At 44.6% G+C, this 20,239-nt stretch overlaps 1 protein-coding gene across 1 annotated transcript; it reads right to left on the bottom strand.

Moving 5' to 3' along the window:
- Positions 1 to 3,786: 3,786 nt before the first annotated feature.
- Positions 3,787 to 14,739, bottom strand: LOC120928718 (cystatin-B-like). Its single transcript, XM_040339714.1, has 3 exons — positions 14,635 to 14,739; positions 10,209 to 10,310; positions 3,787 to 4,061 (listed from the first exon to the last, which is right to left on the bottom strand). The coding sequence occupies exons 1-3, from the start codon at positions 14,725 to 14,727 to the stop codon at positions 3,903 to 3,905; spliced, it is 354 nt and encodes a 117-aa protein (XP_040195648.1). The 5' UTR covers positions 14,728 to 14,739; the 3' UTR covers positions 3,787 to 3,902.
- Positions 14,740 to 20,239: the final 5,500 nt, after the last annotated feature.

Below are 20,239 nucleotides of genomic sequence, written 5' to 3'. Positions count from 1 at the left end.
TCCTCAACATCATACACCTAGACGCTCACAGAGGTAACACGCCATCCCTATTCTATCCAGCGGCTCCTGCGGGGGTGAGCGCTACAGGGGGAGCATTTTTCAGTTATGTAAGGGGGAGGAACCAGGATAAATAAGTTTGGAGCTCAGATAGTTTAGGGTTAAGAACTCCAGAGGGACATTGATGTACAGTGCGGCTCAGTGGCTTTACTAGGGTTGGTGTCACCTGGTGCAAAAAAAAAAATGGTGTCACCCCCCCTGTCCACCAACTATAGTCCCCCTCAGTACAGACCTCCCTCCCCCGCAGAATAGACACCCCAATTGAGGCAAACCCCCCCATCAGCCTGGGCACCCCTCTCCCCCGCACATGTACATCTAGGGCCAGATTCTCGTAGATTGGAGTAAAACTGTGCGGGCGTAACGTATCTCGTTTACGCTACGCGGCCGCAAGTTTTACGGGCAAGTGCTTGATTCACAAAGCACTTGCCTGTAAAGTTGCGGCGGCGTAGTGTAAATCCTAAATAATTCAAATGATCCAGGTAGGGGGCGTGGATCATTTAAATTAGGCGCGTTCCCGCGCCGATCGTACTGCGCATGCGCCGTCCCTAAAATTTCCCGACGTGCATAGCGCTAAATGACATCGCAAGGACGTCATTGGTTTCGACGTTAACGTAAATGGCGTCCAGCGCCATTCACGGACGACGTACATTTTTAAATTTCGACGCAGGAACGACAGCCATACTTAACATTGGTTGCCCCTCATATAACAGGGGCAACTTAACGCGTCGCAAATGCTACGGAAACGTCGGCCGCGCGTACGTTCGGGAATCTCGCGTAAATAGCTAATTTGCATAGACGACGGGGAAAACGACATCGGCGACACCTAGCGGCGGGAAAAAAATTGCATCTAAGATCTGATAGCGTAAGAGCCTTACGCCTGTCAGATCTAATGGATATCTATGCGTAACTGATTCTAAGAATCAGTCGCATAGATACGCCAGGCCAGATTAGGACTTAGGACGGCGCAAATGGCGTTGCGCCGTCGTAAGCCTTTTGAGAATCTGGCCCCTAGAGTGTAAGTACTGTACAGACCTCAGAACAGCGCGGCAGCGGATGTGTATACACAGCGGTGTGTGTGTCCCTCAGGCTCCTCCTCCTCACTGGATGTAAACAGAGAGGAGGAGGCACTTGTGGCTTCAGTCCGCTCCGTTGAGAGCGAGGCTCAGATTAGTGTAGGGCAGCAGTGGTGTTAGCGGCGCCGCAGCTGCTGCTATTTACGGGTGTCACCCCTCTGGCGGGTGTCGCCCGGGTGCGGCCCGCACCCCCCACACCCACCTAGCAACGCCTCTGGTGTGGTTTTAACATTCATTTGCAGAAAAAAACAAAAAACATATTTTTTCTAATATTATTGTATTTTTCAGAGTTTTTATTACAATGATGAAGAGATAACATTGAACAGGATTTTACAAATAGGACAATTATCAATGTAGTGTTCAGGTTTAAAGTCAGGAGACCTCAGTCCACAAAATCGCTGTGCATTGTCAGTCAAGCGCATTTCTGGCAGATCAGATTGTTAGCTTTCAAGTTTTTTAGAGCGATATTAAACCCAAAAGCAAACATTTATTATATTGCTGCTTACCAACTCTTATGCCCCGAACACACGATCGGAAATTCCGACAAGAAAAGTCCGATGTGAGCTTTCGGTCAAAAATTCCAACCGTGTGTAGGCTCCATCTGACTTTTGCTGTCGGAATTTTCGCCAACAAAATATTGAGAGCTGGTTCTCTATTTTTCCGATGCAAAAAAAAAAACAAAACATGCTCAGAATCAAGCAGAAGAGCCAAACTGCCTATTGAACTTCATTGATCTCGGCACGTCGTACGCGTTGTATGTCACCGCGTTCTTGACAGTTGGAATTTCCGACAAGATTTGTGTGACCGTGTGTATGCAACACAAGTTTGAGCCAACATTCTGTCTGAAAAAAAAACACGGTTTTCTTGTCGGAATTTCCGATCGTGTGTACGCGGCATTAGATGCGGTGGCTGAATTTATTTTGATTTTGGGGGCTTTCTTTTTTTTTCATCTGGTGATCTGGCCAGTTATGCGCGTACACACGATCGGGCTCTTGCCCAGCCAAATCACATCGGAATTCCATCGGAGAAAAATAGAACCTGTTCTCTATCTAAACTCTGATGTAATTCCTTGGAATTTCCAATGTAAAAACTCAGATGGGGCTACACACAATCAGAATATCTGACGGAAAAAGTTCATCTGACTTTTCCCATCGGAAATTCCGATTGTGTGTGCAAGGCATAAGTCTGTTGTTTTTTTAACAGAATAAGCTGTTCTGCAAATGTACCAGTTTGAATGATGAGACAAAGCATTTACCACTGACAGGGGAGCTTACAATGATCATCTTCTATTTAATTCATATAAAACCTTTATCCCAAAAGAAAAAAAAAACTGTTTTCTGCAACTGCAGTGTGAGCTGTAGTTTGGCTTTGATTTGTTAGTGTATCTAAATTGACTAGTATATCTAACAATCTCCTTCCTCCAGACTGAGAATGCTTCTGTCCAAAAGGTGCTTCCTGTTCTTCTTCATCCAGAGTGGGGGGGCGCTCTAATACAGGAGGTGTGTTACTGACCAGGGGCCATATTCTGGTAGAAAGTAGGTGGGCGTCGCGTAAGCCATTTACACTCCGCCGCCCCAACCTACAGGAGCAAGTGCTGTATTCCCCAAACACTTGCTCCGTAGTTTGGGGCGGCGGAGTGTAATTGGCCCGGCGTATCCCCGCGTATATCCAAGGGGGCGGCTTGTATTTAAATTAAGCGCGCCCCCGATTCGAACGAACTGCGCATGCGCCGGGCTTAAAATAGCCCAGTGTGCATGCTCCAGTTCTCGGTGTAAAACGTCATTGACGCCGATGTGTGCATCATTGACGTAAAGTCGTATTCGCGGACGACTTAGTAAAACGACGTACCCGACGGGAAAACACGACGCGGACCCGACGCCATACTTAACATGGCCTACGTGGGACTGGCGTAAGGTTACCCCTCATATAGCAGGGGTAACCTTACGCCTACGCAAACGACGTTAGCGACTGTTACGCGACGCAATTTCGTTCGTGAATCGGCGTATCAGGCTCATTTGCATAAACAAATGAGACCTGAACGTAAACGCCACCTAGCGGCCAGCGGAGTAATTACATTTAAGATCCGACAGTGTAAGTGACTTACACATGGCGGATCTTCAGTGTATCTATGTGAAAATCTAAGAATCACTCGCATAGATACGCGGCCCAAAAAAGAGAGATACGATGGAGTATCCTGAGATACACCATCGTAACTATACTTAGAATATGGCCCCAGGTCACCAGGAGGAGAAAAAAAAGCCTAAAAAATAAATAAAACAAATGCAGCCACCACAACTAATGATTGGTAAGTTGGAATGTATTACATTTTTGGTTTTGGGTTTAATATCGCTTTAACCCCTTGTCGCTGGCTGTTGCTGGCCATTTAAGGCTTTTGACGGGAGGTGGAGTTCCTGTTCATGTGACCCAGTAATTGGTTGTTGCAGCAGTCACATGATCATAAGCTCCACCCACCAGCTCCCTTTCATTAACAGTGAGGGGGGAGCTGTTGGTGACAGCTCGGTCACTGTTGAACGTTGGAGCCTATTGACACATTAATACAACCAGCGTTAGGACACATCTCCCGTGTGGATACATACTGTATGTGCATTATACCAGTGCGAAGAGGTTATAAAGATAAACATATGGAATGCATGTATTGTAGAGATGTGCTGTGTACTTTATTCTCCATGACATGTGATATAATTAGGAATTTTGTGACGACTAACTAAAAAGTGAATTAGGCAATATTTGTCCTATGAGGATTCTTCATCTTCATTCTCTGGTATCGTTCTTATCTTCCTTATGGAAAACCTTCAGTTCCTCATCCATTTTCTTATGCAGCTGGAAAGCCACCAAACATGTTTCCTGCTTTCTACAAGGCAGAGGTTTGTAGACCAAAAGGTGGCTACAAGTTTCTTCTCCAATGTCAACCTGAAAAGATCATGAAAGTTCAGAAAACAATTCCACCTTTGATTGTGTATTTTCACTGATATTCTAGTTATCATATTGTTAGGCCTCGTACACACGATCAGTCCATCCGATGAGAACGGTCCTAAGGACCGTTCATCGGTTAACCGATGAAGCAGACTGATGGTCTGATGTGCCTACACACCATCAGTTAAAAAAACGATCGAGTCCAACGAGGTGACGTAAAACACAACGACGTGCAGAGAAAAATTAAGTTCAATGCTTCCAAGCATGCGTCGACTTGATTCTGAGCATGCACAGGTTTTTAACAGATGCTTTTGCGTACTAACAATCAGTTTTGACCTATCAGTTAGGAGTCCATCGGTTGAATTTTAACCACTTGCCGCCCGCCAATGACAAATTGACGTCGGCAAAGTGGTTGTATAATCCTGACTGGACGTCATATGACGTCCTCAGGATTCTCAGCCGCTGCGCGCCCCCAGGGGCGCGCATCGCGGCGATCGTTGTTGCAGGGTGTCAGTCTGACACCCCGCAACACCGATCTCAGTAAAGAGTCTCTCACGGAGACTCTTTACCACGTGATCAGCCGTGTCCAACCACGGCTGATCACGATGTAAACAGGAAGAGCCGTTGATGGCAACATGTGTAAATCAGTGCCACCCCACAGTGTCCATCAGTGCCACCCCACAGTGCCCATCCATGCCCAGTGCCCACCTATCAGTGCCCATCTGTGCCGCCCATGAGTGCCCATCTGTGCCGCCCATGAGTGCCCATCTGTGCCGCCCATGAGTGCCCATCAGTGCCGCCCATGAGTGCCCATCAGTGCCGCCCATGTGTGCCCATCAGTGCCGCCCATGTGTGCCCATCAGTGCCACCTATGTGTGCCCATCAGTGCCACCTATGTGTGCCCATCAGTGCCGCCTATGTGTGCCCATCAGTGCCGCATACCAGCGCCGCCAATCAGTGCCACCTCATCTGTGCCCGTCAGTACTACCTCATCGATGTCCATCAGTGCCATCTCATCAGTGCCGCCATATCAGTGCCCGTAATTGAAAGAGAAATCTTACTTATTTACAAAAAAATTAACAAAAAAAAATAAAAACGTATTTTTTTTTCAAAATTTTCAGTCTTTTTTTAGTTGTTGCGCAAAAAAAAAACCGCAGAGGTGATCAAATACCACCAAAAGAAAGCTCTATTTGTGGGGGAAAAAGGACGCCAATTTTGTTTGGATACAGTGTAGCACGACCGCGCAATTGCCATTCAAAGTGCGACAGTGCTGAAAGCTGAAAATTGGCTTGGGCAGGAAGGTGCGTAAGTGCCCTGTATGGAAGTGGTTAAAGCAAGTTCTAAATTTTTGGACCGAAGGATAACTGACCGATGGGGCCCACACACGGTCGGTTTGGACTGATGAAACTGAACTTCAGTCTGTTTTCATCGGTTTAGACTGATCGTGTGTACAGGGCTTCAGACATTGAAGTAAATGCTGCACTATAAAAGCTAATAAATATAAACTATATAATTATTATCCCGAAAGATGTTTACAAATTCCCTCTATCTATTGCATAAATCAATTGATTTGTCTACGCCTATTAGCTAGTCTATTATGACACACACACTGCTGCTAGTAAAAACAATATATTTCATTTATTTCCCAAGAAAATAGGAATATACTAACATCACACATTAAACAGCAGAGTATATATACACAAAAGAACATCAAAGTTACTTATCACACATGGTTTCACCGGTTAGATTCTGGATGGTAAAAAGTGAATGAGCCAAAGGCCAGGAGAAAAAAGGGGACAAGAGGACTCTTACTCTTCGGTATGTGCTTTTAACAGTCATTCCCCTCACCCATGACCACCTCCACTTGCCTCCTGTCCAATCAGGTATTCCGTCTCCTCTCTTGAAGCTTGTAGCACACCAGGCGGGCTGGAGACAAGCCCTTTTGCTATGCAGATTCTAATATGCTACAAAGCTTTGACTGTAAATTCCAGAACTATGGGCCAGATTCAGGTACAATTACGTTACTCCTCGGCGGCGTAACGTATCCCATTTACGTTACACCGCCGCAGGTTTACAGCGAAAGTGCCTGATTCACAAAGCTCTTACCTGTAAACTTTCGTGAATCGCCGTAACTAGTCATTTGCATATTCTACGCCGACCGTAATGGCCCTCGCCACCTAGCGGCCGGCCTATAATTGCATCCTAAGATCCGACGGTGTAAGTCAATTACACCTGTCGGATCTTAGGGCTATCTATGCGTAACTGATTCTATGAATCAGCCGCATAGTTAGGACGGGCGGATCACAGAGATACAACGGCGTATCAGGAGATACGCCGTTGTATCTCTTTTGTGAATCTGGCCCTATGATCTTAAACTATGTTGCTTTTCAACAGGCGTTCTATCAGGAATAACAACTCTGAGATACTCTGGGGGCTACTTTGCAAGCTCCTGTGGAGCAAGGATTGACACAAGGACATTAAAGCTCAAGCTTCTCTGGTGAGGAACACTGAGGTGACTGCTGCAATGTTGTCTGTATAGTGCTGTGTAAGCTATATAAATACATAATTGTCTGTGACTGGTGAGAACATTAGAGTGTAAGCTCCTCTGGTGCATAGACTGATGTAAATGGATGAGGGTCTATGCACACTAGGCACCTGAAAAACTGCCAGAACCTCTGGCAGAAAAAAGCGGCAGAAAAAAGGCTCATAATGGCTCATATTGCACCAGTGGCGCCCTGTCCATTAGGGGCAGAACCCCTAATGGGGTTCTGCCCCCCCAATCCATACGTCTGGCCCCTAATCTCCATGCAGGGCACCAGACATATGGATTTCAATGATTTTTTTTTTTAAACCACGTGATTAGAGCTGGAGGCTCTAATTGGCCCACTTATGTGACATTATGTCTTCCTGCGTTTCCTCCTGGCCAATCAGGAATAGGCTCCTGAGACCCGATTGGCCAGGAGTCTTAGGACAGGTCTCAGTACCCACCTCCTGTTCGGCCGTGAAGAGAATAAACGGCCCCGGCAGCAGCAGTGTCCTCTAGCAGCCCCGGATTCAGCAGAGCACCTCGTCCTCCTCCTCGCACCTCTACCATCCCTCTATTGCATCCCTTTTGTGTGGCTTTCAGGTGCTCTTGCCAAAGGGCTGAGTGGTGGGAGGTTAAATGCCTTTTCAAGCATGTGGTACCCAAACGGTTGGTGTTTTTGCCACGCTTGATGTGCTTGAGGCAAAGTTTGCAAATTGCAACAGTGTGATCGGCTGCACATGTACTAAAAAAGGCCCAAACAGCTGAGCTGTGGGAACTGGACCAGATGATAACAGCTCTACAATGTGATGGAATAGGGTGGCTGCTCTCTAATCTTCCATGATGGCTGTCTCGTTGGGCTTGTGCCTCACCCTCACCTTCCTCCTCTGCTCTATCCAGCAAACAAGTCGCGTCAGTGACCTTATCATCTCCTCCATCCTCATTATCACTGGAGACAATTTGGCAGTACACAGCGGCTGGGGGGAACATGACTGCCAATTTGTTGTTTTTCCAGTGTTCTCCCCTCTCTGTAGGCTCATGTTCACACCCTCCTCAACCTCAGAACCAACATCAGAATCAAGTAATGTCTGTGCATTGTCAAGGAGCAACTGGCTGACAGCGTGTTCAAATAACTCCGCTGACTCCTCCATGCCTGATGCTGGGGCTATGGCAGGAATAGCCATGGACAAGGAGGCAGAATTAGCCACTCTGGCAGCTGCAGAGGACTGTGCACTTGTCTCTGCTTGGGTGACAGAGGATGAGGATGAGGGTGGTTTAGTAAGCTAGTCCACCACCTCCTTTGCATGCTGTGGCTGTATAGCACAACCAACATCACTAAACAGAGGAAATTATGCCCTGCCTGAGGACTGACCACTAGGGATGAGCCAAACACCCCCAGTTCGGTTCACACCAGAACACTTGAACAGGCAAAAAAATTGTTCAAACACGCAAACACAGTTAAGGTCTATGGGACACGAACATGAAAAATAATAAGAGATCATTTTAAAGGTTAATATGCAAGTTATTGTCATAAAAAGGGTTTGGGGACCCGGGTCTTGCCCCAGGGGACATGTATCAATGCAAAAAAAGTTTCAAAAACGTCTGTTTTTTTCGGGAGCAGTGATTTTAATAATGCTTAAAGTGGAACAATAAAATTGAAATATTCCTTTAAACTAAAGTAGCGCATGTTTCCCGTGTTTAGAACTGTCCTTGCACAAAATGTAATTTCTAAAGGAAAAACAGTAATTTAAAATCACTTGCTGCAATAATGAATTTTCGGGTCCCAGCAATACAGATCAAAGTCATTGAAAAACATGGCAGGGGTCCCCCCAGTCCATTACCTTAGGGTCTGGTATAAATATTAAGGGGAACCCCGAACCAAAAAAAAGCTTGGGGGTCCCCCCAAGTTCCATATCAGGCCCTACAGGTCTAGTATGGATATTAAGGGGAACCCCGCGCCAATTTTTTAAAAAATGGTGCGGGGTTCTCCCAAAAATCCATACCAGACCCTTCAGGGGACAAGGGCCTCATCCCCACAACCCTTGGTGGTTGTGGGGGTCTGCGGGCGGGGGGCTTATCGAAATCTGGAAGCCCCCTCCAACAAAGGGGAACTCCAGATCCCGGCCCCCTCTATGTGAATTGGTAACGGGGTACATTGTACCCCTACTTTTTTACAAAGAAAGTGTAAACATTTTTAAAAAACACACAGACACTCACTGACACACAGACATGGGGCGTGGTCACTCGTCCACATCATTCGGTAACCCCCTGCTTTCTCCTGTAGTGGACGGGTGACCCCGCCACGTGACGTCACCCGTGCCCATCATTGGGCAAGTCGGGGGTTACCCAATGACGGGGACAGGTGAGCCCGCCCCCTCTTGGGGGTTTTATGTGGAGTGAAGACTGGAGAATGGATCACCACGGGACATAGAGAATGGATTACGAAGCTGGACGGACTGGATTACATCGTTGAAATGTTTATTTTTTTTAAATACAAATACTTATCCCAACTGTGTCTGTGTGGTTTTTAAAAATGTTGACACTTTCTTTTGTGAAATGGTAGGGGTACAATGTACCCTGTTACCAATTCACATAGGGGGGCTGGAATCTGGGGGTCCCCTATGTTAAAGGGGGCTTCCAGATTCCGATAAGCCCTCCGCCCGCAGACCCACGCAACTACCGTGCAAGGGCTGTGGGGATGAGGCCCTTGTCCCCATCAACATGGGGACATCCTCCCCATGTTGAGGGCATGTGGCCTGGTACAGTTCAGGAGGGGGGGGTGCTCTCTCATTCCCCCATCTTTTCCTGCGGCCTGCCAGGTTGCATGCTCGGATAAGGGTCTGGTATGGATTTTTGGGGGACCCCACGCCATTTTTTTATTTTGGTGCAGGGTTCCCCTTAAAACCCATACCAGGCCTGAAGGGCCTGATATGGAATTTGGGGGGACCCCCACACTTTATTTTTTTTGGTTCGGGGTTCCCCTTAATATTCATACCAGACCCAAAGAGCCTGGTAATGGACTGGGGGGGGGGGGCTGTTATTTTTTAAATGACTTTGATCCGTATTGCCAGGACTCGGCAATTCATGTTTTAAATTACTGTTTTTCCTTTAGAAATGACATTTTGTGCAGGGACAGTTATAAGCATGGGAAACATGCGCTAATTTACAGTCATACTATACACACCCCCCCCGGTACAAAATTTAAAGGAATATTTCACTTTTATTGTTTCACTTTAAGCATTATTAAAATCACTGCTCCCGAAAAAACAGCCGTTTTTAAAACTTTTTTTGCATTGATACATGTCCCCTGGGGGAAGGACCCGGGTCCCCAAACACTTTTTATGATAAAACCATGCATATAAGCCTTTAAAATAAGCTTTATCGGTGTTCCGCGGCTTTCGGATTTGCCGAGAACAACACATAATGTTCGCTATTCGGTTAACAGGCAAACACCTCGACTCGAACATCGGGCTCATCCTTAGTTGGGGCAAACACCCTGCAAATTCGGTTGTTCAGCGAATGGCTGAACAGGCAAATGTTTCGCCCATACTCTACGTCATGCTCTAGCCAAACTTCGCCCATCCCTACACCCCAATATTACTTAAAAACGAAAGCCTTACCTTGAAAAGGTAATTTGTGCCGTTAACAACCTGAGAACGGACAAGGATTGCTACAAATTTTCCAGGGTTCGTCTTGGTCTTTTTCACATACTGTTCTTTTACCTGAAAATAGGAAAAAACTGAATCAGGATGGGAAAGACCCAAATCTACACCCGCACATACCAGCTGTAATACGGTCATTGCTGCTGAGGATCAGACTAACCAGACCTAAAATCCACAGGGGAACAATGAGGTATGAGGGAGGGACTTTGTTACATACATAGGGCCAGATTCAGAAAGAATTACGTTGCGCAGCGGTGGTGTAACGTATCCCATTTACGTTACACCGCCGCAGGTTTTCAGCGTAAGTGCCCGATTCACAAAGCTCTTACCTGTAAACTTGCGGCGGTGTAACGTAAATGCGCTCGGCGCAAGCCCGCCTAATTCAAATGGGGCGGGCACCATTTAAATTAGGCGCGTTCCCGCGCCGAACGTACTGTGCATGCTCCGTCGGGAAAATTACCCGATGTGCATTGCGCTAAATGACGTCACACGGACGTCATTTGTTTAGACGTTAACGTAAATGGCGTCCAGCGCCATTCACGAACGACTTACGCAAACGACGTGATTTTTTAAATTTCGACGCGGGAACGACGGCCATACTTAACATTGCTTAGAACAACTAGGAGGCAGCCCTAACTTTACGATGCGTATCTCGACGGAAACAACGTGAATCGGCGTAACTAGTCATTTGCATATTCTACGCCGACCGCAATGGCCTCACCACCTAGCGGCCGGCCTAGAATTGCATCCTAAGATCCGATGGTGTAAGTCAATTACACCTGTCAGATCTTAGGGCTATCTATGCGTAACTGATTCTATGAATCAGCCGCATAGTTAGGACGGGCGGATCACAGAGATACGACGGCGTATCAGGAGATACGCCGTCGTATCTCTTTTGTGAATCTGGCCCATAGTAACATAGGGGGTTATCCACAAAGCCGCGGCGCAACGTAACTTTTCGGATTTAAGTTACTCCGCCGCAAAATTCCCAAGTTAGGTGCCGATCCACAAAGCACTTACCTGGAATTTTGCGGCGCTGTAACTTAAATCCGTCCGGCGCAAGGCGTTCCTATTCAAATGGGCGAGTCCCATTTAAATGAGGCGCGCTCCCGCGCCGGACGTACTGCGCATGCTCCGTCGGGTAAATTACCCGACGTGCATTGCGCTAACTGACGTCGCTCCGACGTCATTTGCTTAGACGTTAACGTAAATGGCGTCCAGCGCCATTCACGGACGTCTTACGCAAACGACGTAGAATTTAAAATTCGACGCGGGAACGACGGCCATACTTAACATGGCTTAAGACAACTAGGGCTTAGCCCTAGTTTTACGCGGCGGAACTCGACGTAAACGACGTAGATTTAGAGCGACGGGCCCGTCGGAACGTTCGTGGATCGCCGTAACTGGTCATTTGCATATTCTACGCCGGCCGGAATGGCCTCGCCACCTAGCGGCCGGCCTAGAATTGCATCCTTAAGATCCGACAGTGTAATTCAATTACACATGCCGGATCTTCGTCCTAACTATGGGAAACTGAGTCTGTGGATCAGTTCCATAGTTAGGACCAGGGATACGACGGCGTAACAGCAGTTACTCCGCCGTATCTCTTTTGAGGATCTGGCCCATAGTAGGTAAGGTTGAATAAATACAATAGTCCATCCAGTTCAACCTGTGTAGGTGTATGTGTGTCAGTATCTATAATTATTTCCTATATCCCTGTATGTTGTGCTCGGAAATATCCAAATTAGCGAAAACCTGTTTAACACATTTTTCAGAATATTTGAATATTCAAAAAATCGTTCATTCATAAATTTCCTACTTTCATAAATGCTTAAATTTGTACATTCGTAAATTCGTAAATCTGAAATATTAACTAGTAATAGCTTAACTATAACTAAATATTACATTATAAGTATTGGAGTTTCCTTTCAAATTTGGCTTTTAGTAAACATAAAGAATACGAATTTATCCGAAGTTACAATTTTTTTTATGAAATGCTGTATCTAAATGAATGGAACGTAATGAATTAATAATAAATAAATAACAATAGTACTAAAAAACTTTTATTATCGTTATTTATTTTTAATTTGTTCCGTTAAATTTGATTAGATGCGGCATTTGTTATTTCAGGTAATTCGTAACTTTGGATACATTTGTTTGTATTTGTATTCGTTGCGTTCACTAACAGCCAAATTTGAAAGGAAATTACAATACCTATAATTTAATAGTTATTATTTCAGATTTTCGAGTTTTCGGACTTTCGAATTTCGAATTTGCAAATTTACAAATTTCCGAATGTACAAATTTCCGAATGTACAAATATCTGAAATTTCCGATCGTCCGTGCGGAACTCCGACGCATGCTCAGAATCAAGTCGACGCACGCTCGGAAGCTTTGAACTTCATTTTTTCTCGGCTCGTCGTAGTGTTGTACTTCACTGCGTTCTTGACGATCGGAATTTGATGTGACCGTGTGTATGCAAGACAGCTTGAAGGGAATTCCGTGGGAAAAATCCGTCTGAGTTTATCCCGATGGAAAATCCGATCGTGTGTACGGGGCATTAGACGTTTTAGTCGACAAAATTAACACTGAATCTGACCACACACACAAATACAAGATGATTGTACTTTTAGCCAACCAAAAATTGTGTAGATAAAGACCCCGTGCCGGCCCAAGACATTGTGCTGCCTGGGACCAAGAATGAAATGCTGCCCCCCCCCCAGAAAAAAAATCACGCCAACCAAAAGGCCCCCACATTCATTATTTTATATCAGGATAACTAAAGGGGACACATCATGGCTCTATACATGTATAAAGGAGTATAAAGAGGACCTGTCATAGCTCTATACATGTATATAGAGGACCTGTCATTACTCTTTACATGTAAAGGAATATCAAGAGGACCTGTCATGGCTCTATAAATGTATATAGGACTATAAAGAGTACTTGACATGGCTCTATACATGTATAAAGGAGTATAACGAGGGCCTGTCATGGCTCTATAGATGTATAAAGAGAACCTGTCATGGCTCTATACATGTATAAAGAAGTATAAAGAGGACCTGTCATGGCTCTATACATGTATATAGAGGACCTGTCGAGACTCTTTACATGTAAAGGAATATAAAGAGGACCTGCCATGGCTCTATAAATGTATAAAGGAGTATAAAGAGGACCTGTCATGGCTCTATACAGGTATAAAGGAGTATAACGAGGGCCTGTCATGGCTCTATAGATGTATAAAGAGGGCCTGTCATGGCTCTATACATGCATATAGGCGTATAAAAGGACCTGCCATGTCTCTATACATGTAAAGGAATATAAAGAGGACCTGTCATGGCTCTTTACATGTAAAGGAGTATAACGAGGACCTGTCATGGCTCTATACATGTATCCAGGAGTATAAAGCAGGGATCCTCAAACTACGGCCCTCCAGCTGTTGTAGAACTACACATCCCATGAGGCATTGTAACACACTGACATTCACAGACATGACTAGGCATGATGGGAATTGTAGTTCCTGAACACCTGGAGGGCCGTAGTTTGAAGACCCATGGTATAAAGGGACCTGTGAATTGCCGGCGGCCACAACGTCTTTTGCGCAAACTAATCAATGTACGCTAATTGTGTTTTTTTTTTTTTTGGTACCAAAAATATGTAGAAGAATACACATTGGCCTAAACTGAAGAAAATCGTTTATTTTTCTAAATTTTGGGGATATTTATTATAGCAAAAATATATATATATTTATAGCACAAAAAATAAAAACCACTGAGGTGATCAAATATCACCAAAAGAAAGCTCTATTTGTGGGAAAAAAAGGACATCAATTTTATTTGGGTGGCGGAACGGGCTGGCGGGCATCAGTATGCTGCCCCCCTAAAAGTGCTGCCTGGTACCCATGGTACCACCCGGTCCCATCATAGGGCCGGCTCTGTAAAGACCGAATGCAATATGAATGGACGAGGTTCAGATGAGCTCTCACATTTCATACTCTCAGAGGAGAATATACAATCAGATTGTAAGCTGTGTGGCCAGCTATAGGTGCCGGTCTCTCCCGATGAAAACAACACATTGCCTTTGCAATTGATATTTTACCATCAGGAAAGCAGAGTGATTGCCCTATAGATAGAGATGTCCCTCTACTGGCCAATCTACACATTTGTTTATTTAATACAGAATTAGAAATATGAAACAGCAAACACAGAGGTAAAGAAGTTACATGCAAAATAAAAAAAATATGCAAAATACATGGAGGGGGAATTTATCAAAACTGGAGCAGTTGTGCATGGCAACCAATCAGCTTCTAACATTCATTGTTAAAACTCAACTGAACAAGCTGAAGACAGAAGCTGATTGGTGGTATTGATCCCGAACCACTTACCTTGCCAAGTGTAGTTTGATCTCCGGAATCAGGTTCCCTGGGGTCAGTAAATCCCCCACATAATTTAGGCTCACTTTCACCAATGTCGCTCATTTTTGCAAAGTTCTCAGCAGACTGAGTAGATCATCCAGTACCTGGACTTATATACCTGAGGACTGTACCATTCCACGGGGGTGGGGGGGGGGGGTGGGGACGATGTGACATTCTCAGGAGAAAACTGATACTAGACTTTAGACATGACAACACAAATCTTGTGATTGCTGCAGCAAAGTCTGTGCTGAGATCATTATTTTTTATATCCCCCCCCCTTCCATCACTAAATCAGTGGAATGGTACAAGCAGAATGCGGAATCCTGGAGGTAAATTTGGGGGGAGCACGCAGGTCTCTGGTTTTACCACCCCCCCTTTACCCCGACTGCCCACCTAAAGGAAAGCATACCGGTACTCAGGGCCAGGGCCGCCATCAGGAACTATCAGGAACACAGCTTCAGGCATGGGCCCCCTGGAGCAGAGACCCGGGGGGGGGGGGGGGGTCGGCTCTGCCGACGAGTTGAGAAGCGGGGGGGGCTGCCACCGCAAATTGAGGTTGGGGGGCTTTGGGTGCTGACGAACAAAAAAAAGGGGGGTTGGGCCCCTTACAAAAAAAGAAATAAAAAAAAATATATATAAAAAAAACATTATAAAGGGGGGGTAGCCATCCAGGGCCCTGGGGACCTCTGGATCCTTTAATAAAAAGAAAAAAAATATATATGTATATATATATATATATATATATATATATATATATATATATATATATAAAAAACATTTTTATATAAAAGAAAGTGGGGTTGCCATCCATGGCCCTGGGGACATCTGGGCCCTTTAATAAAAAAAACTATATATATATATATATATATATATATATGAAAAAAAAATGGGGGTTGCCATCCGGGCCCCTTACAGGTGTACCGATTACAGGTGAATCCACAACAACCCTACAACCTTGAACATTGGTTTGGTCTTTTCAGGGTTAAAACAGGCAATGAAGCGGTGACATAAAAATGGATGATTTTTTTTTATATACAAGCAGCTTAAGTGACAGTATTTGACTTGGTAAGGGACATTCTTCTCACTGATCACCAATGTAAGGAACATTCTTCTCACTGATCACCAATGTAAGGGACATTCTTCCCACTGATCACCAATGTAAGGAACATTCTTCTCACTGATCACCAATGTAAGGGACATTCTTCCCACTGATCACCAATGTAAGGAACATTCTTCTCACTGATCACCAATGTAAGGGACATTCTTCCCACTGATCACCAATGTAAGGAACGTTCTTCTCACTGATCACCAATGTAAGGGACATTCTTCTCACTGATCACCAATGTAAGGAACATTCTTCTCACTGATCACCAATGTAAGGAACATTCTTCTCACTGATCACCAATGTAAGGAACATTCTTCTCACTGATCACCAATGTAAGGGACATTCTTCCCACTGATCACCAATGTAAGGAACATTCTTCTCACTGATCACCAATGTAAGGGACATTCTTCTCACTGATCACCAATGTAAGGGACATTCTTCCCACTGATCACCAATGTAAGGTACATTCTTCTCACTGATCACCAATGTAAGGAACATTCTTCCCACTGATCACCAATGTAAGGGACATTCTTCTCACTGATCACCAATGTAAGGGACATTCTTCCCACTGATCACCAATGTAAGGGACATTCTTCTCACTGATCACCAATGTAAGGGACATTCTTCTCACTGATCACCAATGTAAGGGACATTCTTCTCACTGATCACCAATGTAAGGGACATTCTTCTCACTGATCACCAATGTAAGGAACATTCTTCTCACTGATCACCAATGTAAGGAACATTCTTCTCACTGATCACCAATGTAAGGGACATTCTTCTCACTGATCACCAATGTAAGGAACATTCTTCTCACTGATCACCAATGTAAGGGACATTCTTCTCACTGACCACCAATGTAAGGGACATTCTTCCCACTGATCACCAATGTAAGGAACATTCTTCCCACTGATCACCAATGTAAGGGACATTCTTCTCACTGATCACCAATGTAAGGGACATTCTTCCCACTGATCACCAATGTAAGGAACATTCTTCCCACTGATCACCAATGTAAGGGACATTCTTCCCACTGATCACCAATGTAAGGGACATTCTTCTCACTGATCACCAATGTAAGGGACATTCTTCCCACTGATCACCAATGTAAGGGACATTCTTCTCACTGATCACCAATGTAAGGAACATTCTTCTCACTGATCACCAATGTAAGGGACATTCTTCTCACTGATCACCAATGTAAGGGACATTCTTCTCACTGATCACCAATGTAAGGAACATTCTTCCCACTGATCACCAATGTAAGGGACATTCTTCTCACTGATCACCAATGTAAAGGACATTCTTCTCACTGATCACCAATGTAAGGAACATTCTTCTCACTGATCACCAATGTAAGGGACATTCTTCCCACTGATCACCAATGTAAGGGACATTCTTCTCACTGATCACCAATGTAAGGAACATTCTTCTCACTGATCACCAATGTAAGGGACATTCTTCTCACTGATCACCAATGTAAGGAACATTCTTCTCACTGATCACCAATGTAAGGGACATTCTTCTCACTGATCACCAATGTAAGGGACATTCTTCTCACTGATCACCAATGTAAGGAACATTCTTCCCACTAATCACCAATGTAAGGGACATTCTTCTCACTGATCACCAATGTAAGGAACATTCTTCTCACTGATCACCAATGTAAGGGACATTCTTCTCACTGATCACCAATGTAAGGAACATTCTTCCTACTGATCACCAATGTAAGGGACATTCTTCTCACTGATCACCAATGTAAGGGACATTCTTCCCACTGATCACCAATGTAAGGAGCATTCTTCTCACTGATCACCAATGTAAGGAACATTCTTCTCACTGATCACCAATGTAAGGGACATTCTTCTCACTGATCACCAATGTAAGGAACATTCTTCTCACTGATCACCAATGTAAGGGACATTCTTCTCACTGATCACCAATGTAAGGAGCATTCTTCTCACTGATCACCAATGTAAGGGACATTCTTCTCACTGATCACCAATGTAAGGGACATTCTTCTCACTGATCACCAATGTAAGGGAGAACTCTTCCTCCCACTACAAATAAATAAAAAAACTTAGTGTTCCTACACAGATGTAAATAAATAAATAACCCCCCACAGCAGCTTGCACTGATTGGGGTAGATTCAAAGAGCAATTGCGCCTGCGTAACTATAGATACGCAGCGCAATTGCTTACTTGCCCCGGCATATCGAATGCTCCTGTTTCAGGAACCTCGATACGCCGACTGCAGCCTAAGAAATGACTGGCATAAGGCTCCTTATGCCGTCATATCTTAGGCTGCATTCTTACGCAGGCCGCTAGGTGGCGTTCCCGTTGTGGTCAGCGTATAGTATGCAAATTGCATACTAACGCTGATTCACAACCCTAGTTTACGTCGTTTGCGTACGTCGGTTTTTGCGTAAGGCTGCCCCTGCTATTAGCAGGGGCAGCCAATGCTACGTATACCCGTCGTTCCCGCGTTGCGAAATGTGAAATATACGTCGTTTGCGTAAGTGATTCGTGAATGGCGCTGGACGCCATTCACGTTCACTTTGAAGCAAATGACGTCCTTGCGATGTCATTTACCGCAATGCACGTCGGGAAAGTTTCCCGACGGAGCATGCGCACTACGCTCGGCGCGGGAATGCGCCTAATTTAAATGATCCACGCCCCCTACGGGATCATTTAAATTGCGCGCGCTTACGCTGGGCATTTTGCTGGAGCGCCTACGCAATTTACGGAGCTACTGCTCCGTGAATCAAGGGTAGCGCAGGTAATTTGCGGAGGCGCAGCCACAAAACGGTGCGCTGCGCCTCCGTAAAAACTGCGCAAATCTACCTGAATCTACCCCAGTGTGAATTACAAGACTATGGAGGTTATTTACTAAAGGCAACTCCACTTTGCAATACAAGTTCTAAGTGCACTTGAAATTGCACTGAAAGTGCACTTGGAAGTGCAGTCGCTGTAGATCCGAGGGGGATATGTAAGGAAAATAAAAAACAGCATTTTAGCTTACACATGAATGGATGATAAAATCAGCAGAGCTTCCCCTCATTTCAGATCTTCCCCTCAGATTTACAGCGACTGCACTTCCAAGTGCACTTTCAGTGCAATTTCAAATGCACTTTGCACTTGTAGTTTGCACTTAGTGCAAAGTGGATTTTCCTTTCGTAAATAACCCCCCAAATGAATAACTTATACAATGCTCTATATAATAACCAATTCAAAATATATATAACAATATATATATATATATATATATATATATATATATATATATATATATATATATATATATATATATATATATATATATATATATTATCTTCTATTTGCTCTTACAATAAACATGACATAAACCACTTATGAGTCAATAAAACCTCTTCCATGTAACTACAATCATCCACACACGTCATACTGTGCAAACAAACTTCAGCGTTTCCAATTAATAGGATATCCATCACCCACACTTATGGAAATAGTCTCACCCTTTAGTTATGGACATCTAAGCAGAAGGTCTAAAATCATGTCTCCAGTATGTGTATCCTCCAGATCCTCTTGATAAAGTTGCTAAGGCAACGAAACGCATCGGGGTGGAGTGATAGTTCGGGAGCCTGCTAGTACAGCAAGACAAGGAAACACACGGAACAGCTGTGTGAGGCTGGCCCGCGGAGCTGAGTGTGAGTGAGTGAATGAGTATGGTAACTTGTATAGCGCTACAAATGTTAAAGAAAAAATGGCTGCGCTGCGATGTGAAACTGCTGGTAGCAAGGGTGATGTTGTGTAAATAGTGATCAATAACAAAAAAACACCCTATATAATGTTTGAGGTCACCTACACCCCACTCTCCAAATCAAGACGGGGTAGATGAAATACAGTGATTGAACCCTAAAACCTAATGAGACAGTACTTGTCCATCTGTGACGAAAAGGCTGTAGGGAGGATCGGCGTGCTGACCATATCACATACCAAACCACGCCGAGTCCTGGAACGTACCCTTGCTACCAGCAGTTTCAAATCGCAGCACAGCCATTTTTTCTTTAACATTTGCTCTCCATGATGTATCTCAGGGTTTCTCAACTCCAGTCCTCAAGGCGCCCCAACAAGTCATGTTTTCAGGTTTTCCCTCAGATGAAATTGCTGTGGTAATTACTGGGGTAGTGAAACTGATCAAATCACCAGTGAAAAATAATGGAAAGCCTGAAAACATGACCTGTTGGGGCGCCTTGAGGACTGGAGTTGAGAAACACTGATGTATCTTACATGGTTGGTTGCAGCAGCGCATTGTGTTTAACACATATTAACATATTTTTTTCTTATTGAATTTTTCCAAGACAGCGCAGTATTATTTGCATTACACATAGCGCTACAAATTCGAACTAAATCGCCTCATGGCGCTTTTTCCATCCGGTGTCGTCCTGATCCTTCAGAAGGTGTGGGTCTTTCGTTTTTTTCTGAAGGCCCG

Source organism: Rana temporaria, chromosome 2 (assembly GCF_905171775.1).
Source record: "Rana temporaria chromosome 2, aRanTem1.1, whole genome shotgun sequence".
Classification (NCBI taxonomy): domain Eukaryota; kingdom Metazoa; phylum Chordata; class Amphibia; order Anura; family Ranidae; genus Rana; species Rana temporaria.
Note: the sequence above shows the minus strand (reverse complement) of the source record. Positions and strands in the feature narration are given on the sequence as shown.

What these genes read in the sequence shown, in the direction of transcription:
- LOC120928718 (XM_040339714.1), bottom strand. Translation starts at nt 14,727, where the DNA reads ATGAGCGACATTGGTGAAAGTGAGCCTAAATTATGTGGGGGATTTACT. An exon ending in ATCAAACTACACTTGGCAAG is followed by an intron (nt 10,311 to 14,634) that starts GTAAGTGGTTCG and finishes TCCTATTTTCAG; the next exon opens with GTAAAAGAACAGTATGTGAA. An exon ending in GCACAAATTACCTTTTCAAG is followed by an intron (nt 4,062 to 10,208) that starts GTAAGGCTTTCG and finishes TGATCTTTTCAG; the next exon opens with GTTGACATTGGAGAAGAAAC.